This window comes from Choloepus didactylus, chromosome 21 (assembly GCF_015220235.1).
Source record: "Choloepus didactylus isolate mChoDid1 chromosome 21, mChoDid1.pri, whole genome shotgun sequence".
In the NCBI taxonomy this organism is placed as follows: Eukaryota; Metazoa; Chordata; class Mammalia; order Pilosa; family Megalonychidae; genus Choloepus; species Choloepus didactylus.
In genome coordinates, this window is record NC_051327.1 from 29,095,406 (window position 1) to 29,103,052 (window position 7,647).

General features: G+C 59.3%; 1 protein-coding gene across 12 annotated transcripts in view; it reads left to right on the forward strand.

The window, feature by feature from the left end:
• The window catches only part of LOC119517700 (ATP-binding cassette sub-family A member 17-like), a 153,644-nt gene extending 149,139 nt beyond the window's left edge, over positions 1-4,505 (forward strand). For 11 of the 12 annotated variants that reach the window (XM_037814629.1, XM_037814619.1, XM_037814622.1 and 8 more), the window contains 4 exons: positions 1,773-1,960; positions 2,979-3,148; positions 3,389-3,579; positions 3,690-4,505. In XM_037814629.1, the coding sequence (XP_037670557.1) occupies positions 1,773-1,960; positions 2,979-3,148; positions 3,389-3,579; positions 3,690-3,883 (743 nt within the window). In that variant the 3' untranslated portion in view covers positions 3,884-4,505. The remainder of the gene's footprint in view (positions 1-1,772; positions 1,961-2,978; positions 3,149-3,388; positions 3,580-3,689) is intronic. The other variant, XM_037814621.1, reaches the window with a different exon arrangement.
• Positions 4,506-7,647: the final 3,142 nt, after the last annotated feature.

The window sequence follows — 7,647 nt, forward strand, 5'->3', positions numbered from 1 at the left end:
CTTTTCCTCTCCTGTCCAGCAGGCGGCGCTGGCCAGCCCACAGCTCCCCCACCAGTGTAAGGAGGTGTGGAGCCTTTAGTTCTCCTGGTGACTCTGATCCTGTCGGGGGCGTGGCTGACTGAAGCCGGAATCTGAATTCCAGCCCCTGGGGTCTGAATTCCCGGAAGGAGGACTGCCAGTTGAGCTGGACCTCCCTCCACTCTCCCAATCCTCAGAACTCCAGTTGTCTCTCAGGGGCACTATTCCCTTCTCCTCTCTCCTCTTTGGGGCCTCTCCAGGTAGATTCCTTGGTCAGCCTGAGTTGCCAATTAAAGACGGGGGTGGAGGCCTTCAGTAGTGAATACGGAATTCAAAGACACCATGGGTACTCTGTCTCCCCCAAGCCCAGCCTAGTCCCTCAACCTGGGCTTTCCGATAGAAAATAACCACATATATTACTTTTAGATTTAAAAAAAAAAAAAAAAAAAACTAGGAAAGAAATCAAGAAAAAGAAAAAAGGAAAAAAAAAAAAAAAGAGTCTCTTTTAAAGGTCTTTCCCCAGCCTGGAAGTTTTGTCAGTGTCAGAATAGAGCATTTAAAGATATGCTTTGGGCTATTGTCTGATAATTACTCTCCAACTGCTTCAGTTCCACCCCCACAGTTACAGTCTTAAGACCATAAAGTGTTGTCCAAGGTAACGCATCAACAATTGGGTACCTTCACTGGAGGAAGGACAGTGGCATCTGGAAGACCTCTGTTAGCTGGGAAGGCACATGGCTGGCATCTGCTCCAGAGTTCTGGTTTCAAAATAGCTTTCTCCCAGGATGTTCCTCTCTAGGCTGCAGTTCCTTCAAAAATGTCAGTTTTAGATGCTCTTGGGGCGTTTGTCCTCTCTTAGCTTCTCCAGAGCAAAAGTCTGCTTTCAACGGCCGTCTTCAAACTGTCTCTCATCTGCAGCTCCTCTCTTAGTTCCCGTGCATTCCTCCAAGTGTCCCTCTTGGCTGTGGCAAGCCTGTCCCTCTGTCTGAGCTTATATAGTGCCCCAGTAATCTAATCAAGGCCCAGGCTGAATGGGCAGGGCCACACCTCCATGGAAATTTTCAATGAAAGATCTTGTCCACAGTTGAGTGATCACATCTCCATGGAAACATCCAATCAAAGTCTCCAACCCAATCAACACCAATATGTTTCCTGCCCACACAAGACTGCATCAAAGATAATGGGGTTTGGGGGGATATAATACATCCAAACCAGCACACCTACAAACCATCTAATAAAGCAGGAAGCGTTAAAAATAAAACAACACGTCTTCCAGTGACCAGACTTTCCTAAGGTGGCCGAGAGGGAGGGACGAGACAGGAGCACCCAGCAGGTGTTTCCACCGCACTTTCTCCGGTACCGGCTGCTTTGCTTGGGCCCAGACTGGCTTCTCTAGCTACAGGAGTCCTATTTACTGGAACAAAAGGCAAGTGTGCCCCAGGGTGGGTGCTGAGGAGAAATGCTGGCTGCTTTCAGTCAACTGCCGGCTCTCCCAAAACTTCCTGTTCAGCCTCCAGCAGCAGGGGCTGCACTGCAGTCCAGGCTGGCCTCTAACCTCCTCGCTAGCATTAGTATCACCCCACTCATGGTCCCAGGCTTGCACCCCTGTGCCTGCGTCTGTTCACATGGCAAACGCGTATCAACAGGGCAGAGCCGGGGACCTGGGCTGGGGCAAGGCCAGGGCAGGAGGCCTGAGCTTGGTGGGGAGGCTCCCCCCTGAGCGGGCCCCACCCCGGGCTGTGCTTGAACCTCAGGTGCGGCGGCGAATCGGCTACTGCCCGCAGTTCGACGCCCTGCTGGACCACATGACGGGGCAGGAGATGCTGGTCATGTATGCCCGGCTCCGGGGCGTCCCCGAGCGCCACATCGGGGCCTGCGTGGAGCACATGATAGACGACTTATCCCTGTGCCCTTATGCCGGGAAGCTGGTAAAGATCTACAGGTGCGCCGTGGGGCTTGCTTTGGCCCTTTCCTTCTCCTCTTCCAAGACAGACTCCAGTTCTTCTCGATGCCAGAGTTAGGGCCAGGACTGTCGGCACCAAATGGGGCCGCTGCACATCCGGGTCCTGGGCTGCCTGGCGCCTGCCTCCTCCCAGCCCTGGGCTCGGGATGATGGGCCTGAGGATGGGCAGGTGGCATCACACGTGTGCTCCCCAGGCCAGCATAAGGACACCCTTTCTTCCTGCACCTTCCTCGGGGCTTCTAAGCTTCCATTACCTGCCCAGGGCTCTTTCATTTGTGATTAAAAACCCAACTCAAATCAGCTTAAACAAAGAAGGGCATGCAGGGGCCATGTGCTGCAAGGCCTCGTACTGCCCAATCCCAGAGTCTGTGGCCACGCTGTGCATGGCACCCCCTGAAGCGTGCAGCAGCAGCACACGCCCGTAACTGGGAAGCACAGAGACGCAGCTGACTGGAGAGCTGGGCCCAGGGCCAGCTGACTCCCCGTCAGGGTCTGGTGCTCACCATCCCCCCCACCCTGGCTCTGCGTTCCTCTCTGTTGGCTTCTGCTTCAAGCAGGCTTTTATGTTTTTTCATCCTAATTACCAGGGTCTTCTGAAGATATGAAATGAGCTCATATTTGCACAGTTTAGAACAGTGCCTTGCACATAGTAAATATGTGTTTTTTTTTTTAAATAAAAAAAGTTAGCTGAAATGGCCCACGCCCCTACCCTCAGATGGAGGAGAAGCTCCTGCCCCCAACATCCAGAGACCTTCAGCAAAGACCACGTGCTCACCCTGGACTGTTACTGTCCAGGGGAATGGTTTATGCCCTGACTGGACAGCCCAAGTCACAGTACAACCCTGGGGTGAGGGCGACGGACCATGTTACTGAAAGTCCCCCTAGGGGTGGTGGAGCACGTCCTGAATAGACAGCTGGAGGGGGCAGGTCTGAGCAGAGTTCACTGCTGGAGCTTTGTGGCTGCCACTCACCCTGGCCTTCTCCCCACTGACCCCAGCGGCGGCAACAAGCAGAAGCGAGCACAGGCATCGCCCTCATCGGAGACCCCGCGGTCATCTTCCTGGACGAGCCGTCCACTGGCATGGACCCCATGGCCCGGCGCCTGCTCTGGGGCACCGTAGCCCGGGTCCGCAAGTCCGGCAAGGCCATTGTCATCACCTCCCACAGGTAGGGCCTGGGGCTGTGTGGGGTCAGTGTGGGGTAGGTGGGAGAGCTGGGACAGGGGCTGGGGCTGGGAGCTTTGGGCGAAGGGTGGGCTGGGCAGGGGCGGGGTGGACTGAACACCTGCCAGCAGCTGGAGCAGCGTCTGCGAGGGGATTCCCGCACTGAGCAGGGGGATCAGGAACAGCCCGATCAGGGCGTCAGCATCCGTGGCCCTGCCTCAGGCCTCCCGCCCTCTCTCGGCAGCATGGAGGAGTGTAAGGCCCTGTGCACCCGCCTGGCCATCATGGTGCAGGGCCAGTTCAAGTGCCTGGGCAGCCCGCAGCACCTCAAGAGCAAATTTGGCAGCGGCTACTCCCTGTGGGCCAAGGTCCGGCACGACAGGCAGGAGGAGGCCCTGGAGGAGTTCAAGGCATTCGTGAACCTGACCTTCCCAGGTGGGTGCCAGCTCTGGTGGCCCCCGCGACACCCCACAGCCCTGACCCCCAGCCGCCCACCCCAGCCTCCAGCCTGGGCCTCGTGAGGAAACGGTCTCTGCTCTGTGCAGGCAGTGTCCTGGAAGACGGGCACCAAGGGATGGTCCACTACCACCTGCCCGGCCACAGCCTCAGCTGGGCGAAGGTGAGTGTCCAGCTGGGCGTGGGGACAGCACGCCTGGGAGGTCATAGCTTTCTGGTGTGTCAGTTCCTTTCTCTTTCCGGGGAGTCACATTCCGTGCTGCTGCCGCAGGTCCCCTTCTGACGTCTCCATGGCAACGTTCAAGCGGATTTCGTAGAACATAAGGTGTTTGAGCTGGAAGGGACCGTGGAGATCAGCTCCTCCCACCCCCTCACTTCACAGAAGGGAAGCAGGCCCAGAGAGGGTGTGCCACACGCCCAGGGCCACACAGCCAGCCAGGGACCAGTGGGCCCTCCCCCACGGGAGCCCCTCCCGGCCAGGCCCCCTTTCCCCTGAGAGCACAGTCTGAGTTCAGACACTCACTTCCGAGGATGGGCCTCTGGGGGGACTTGTCGCAACCCAAGAGGCCCTCCCGCTTTCTGCCCCTCTGCTGCCTCCCCCTTCCCGGTGCCCCTCCTCATAATGAGCCCTGTCCTCCTCTGGCCTCCGTCGGCGGCGGTCTCCTTCCTCTCCTCGGGTGTTCGGGACACTGGAGCGAGCCAAGGAGGAGTACTCCCTGGATGACTACTCTGTCAGCCAGGTCACCCTGGAGGACGTCCTCCTGAGCCTCAGCAGCACCATGGCCCCAAGCGGGGAAGCGAGTTGAAATGACTGCAAGCCAAGCCAGCGGGGCCTCCCTCACCCCCAGACGCTGCTATCACATGCCAGCCTGTCTTGCTATAATAAACAGTTCCTGTTGCCCAGACTGCCAGGTGTGGCTGCCTTGTGGCCTGCCACCGGGCCCATGCCCACCTCGGGGGCCTGGTGGAAGAGCCAGGGGCATGTGAGCGCACAGGTTGGCTGTGGCCTCGTCCAGCCCTGGCCATGTCCTGTCGTGGTGATAGGCATCCCCCGTCTCCCGCAGCTTTGTGCTCGGTGCTGTGGCTCCCACCCACCTCCACTGCCCTCAGCCAGGCGGAGGGCCCTGGTGCTCACGGATGAGGAGACTGGAGTCAAGGGGATGTACTCGCCTGGCGCCTGCACCCTTCCTTCTCCAGAACCCATTTCTCCTCTGCTTCAGGGCCACAGGCCCTCCCTCCCTCCCTCCTGGGTGTGACAGGCCCTGTGCTGTGTGCACTGCTGTGGGCAGGGTTTAGACGGTGTGCTGGGGTCCACACAGGGGCACATAGCCCCTCAGCATGTGCAGTAGAGTCAGGGATGGGACACAGACCCGGGCTGGGCTGGCATGCCACATGATACCATGATCAAGCATGGCACTTGAAGGAGTCCATGAATTTGAAAATCAAGCCTGGCCTCCCAGAGCATAATGAAGGTATATTTGTCAAAGGAGGAGAAAAGAGCATATTTAAGTTTGCTAGCCTAATTTACACTTTTTAAATATTTAAACATTTAGATATGTAGGCCCCATCTGCTCTCTTGCCCTGGCCCCTGCCAGTGTTTGGGGTGGGCCTGCATGGGCCCATGAAGTGGACGCAATTAGCACCCCCGTTTCAAGAAGGGTAATCAGAGACAGATAGTCTGGAGCCTTCCCAGGTCAGCAGCCAGCAGCACCAGGACCCTGGACCAGTTAAAATGCAGATTGCCAGGCCCTGCCTCAGACCTCTGAATCAGCTCTTGGGATGGGGCCCAGAAGTCAGCATCATAACAGCCTGCGCCAGGGGACCCTGACGCCCCAGCCTGAGAACCGCCGAGAGCACCCACTGCCCCGGGTGCTGCAGGGGGCGGGCGGGGGGCTACACAGATGCTTTTCTGTCGCCCCGGGATGTCACCCCATCACGCAGCCTTTCGCTCTCTGTCCCGTGGAGTCAAACTGTCCCTCACCACTGGCTCCCTCTGGAAGGACCTCAGCTGCCCCTCTCATGACCAGGGGTGCTCCTCCCTTCCTTTCTCAGCAAGCCTGACTCCTGTGCCCACCATGTGGCCAGAGTTATGGCTTTGTCACGCCTCAAGTGCCATGTCACTGGCTTCTCTCGACTCCATGTGAAATCTCTCAGCCACTGAAGCTTTATTTCATTTCATTTCGCATTCCCCTTTTGGTCAAGAAAATGTTCTCAATCCCACGATGTCGGGTCCAGATTCATCTTGGGAGTCATAATCCTGTGTTGCCAGGGAGAGTCACACCCCTGGGAGTCAGGTCCCACGTAGTGGGGAGGGCAGTGAGTTCACCCGCCAAGTTGGCTTAGCTAGGGAGAGAGGCACATCTCTCAGTCCTCGATTTGCTTGAGGTCTGAGTCACTGAGGAAAGCCTCTCCCTCGTTGCCCTTCCCACCACCTTCTGGCCTCCCCATCACTCCAGGGCCGCTGTCTCCATTGCAGGCTCCTTCCTCTTCCTTGGTCTCTAAACGGGGGCTCCCTCAGTCCTGCAGCTCACCTCGCTTTCCTTCCTCTTCCCTCTGCACCCTGCCACCTGTGGCATTCTCATTCACCCCCACCTTCCAGCATCTTCCCTGAGCTCCTGCCAATCTAGAATTTTCCAAACTCTCCAGTCCACCTGAAGCCCGTATCACACACTACCAGGGGGCTGGCCTGGGTTGGCCCTGAAGGCTCCTGCTGCGGGCGTGGAGGGTGGGGGGCGAGGGACGTCGTGGCTAAGCACAACCTATGGCTGCTGCTGAGAGGACACCTGTTTCCTGAACAGTAAGAAAACTTAGCCTCTGAGTGAACAGAAGAGTTCCCGGGCAGCTGAGGCCTTGGGAAACAGCGTGCTATTATGGACACATGACGTAGGACCCACTCAGGGCGTGGGGCGAGGAGGCACAGGGTGGCTGCTGACTTGCTCAGTGTTGGGCCTAGTTCTGTAGTTACTCCAAAGTGCCACCAAAACCTAGCCAGGCAAGAGCGCACCTCAACCTTTCGGGAAGATGGGTAACAAAGTAACAGTGCGCAGGGGAAGAGGGTGGCAGTTACACCCTGGGGGAAACAGTAACCAGTGGGGAGGAGGGGAGCCCCAGTGGGTGCCTCCCCTTCCTCGTGTGGGCAACAGGGACACCCAGGGAGCAGCCCCCGACCCAGCCCCAGCAGGCTGAGCTCCGTCCTCTCCTGGCCTCATCCCAGAGTCTGTGGGACCGCCTGGCCTTCCGGGCCGTGACCTGCACACTTCTGTCTCCTGCCCCAGGGACATGGAGCCTTGACACGCCCCAGCACAGAGCAAGGGGAGCAGGAGGGATGGGGGAGGGGGTGACGGCTGATGGGGGGGCACAACTCCTGACCAAGTCCCCCAGGGTTCTCAGAGGAAAAGCCACTCCAGCAAACACCTTGCCTCTCCCTGGAGCTCCGTTTCTTTCCCTTTTCTTTCTCTTTCTCATGGAAGAGGTGAGGTTGCAGCTGGACAGTGAAGGTCAGGCCCGGGTGGGCACCGCCCAGAGAGGGATGAAGAGGATGGCCGTGGACTGGACACTTTCCCCGGGACTGGCAGCAGCCGGTCAAGTCAGCAGGGGAGGCAGCGAGGAGGGACTGCGGACAGGCACGGGCGGCGTGTGGCCGGTGGAGGGTGAGGGCCGCCTCCAGGAGCGAGGACCAAGCCTGCGGAAGGCGAGGCCCGAGGCTCTGCGCCCCGGGCTCCCGGCGCCAGCCCCGGGGTGCGCTGTGCCCCGCCCGCGGCGGGGAGAACGCTGTGCGGCGCCGGCAGGGACCCCCGGGCACCGCGCCCCAGCGTGAGCAAGTCGCGGACCCTGGTGGCGCCTGAAGGACCCCCGGGTCTTCCGCAGCCTGGGCCCCCGCGGCGCCGCGCGCCCCGCCGAGAAGGGCCCCTCCCCGGCTACCTGCGGAGCGCCCGGGGCATCCCGGCCGGCGGGGGAGGCGGGGCGGCCGCGCAGGCTCCGCCAATCAACGGCCGGCATTCGAATTTGCGTCCTGGCGCGGTCAATCACGGGCTCGCGGTGCCGGCG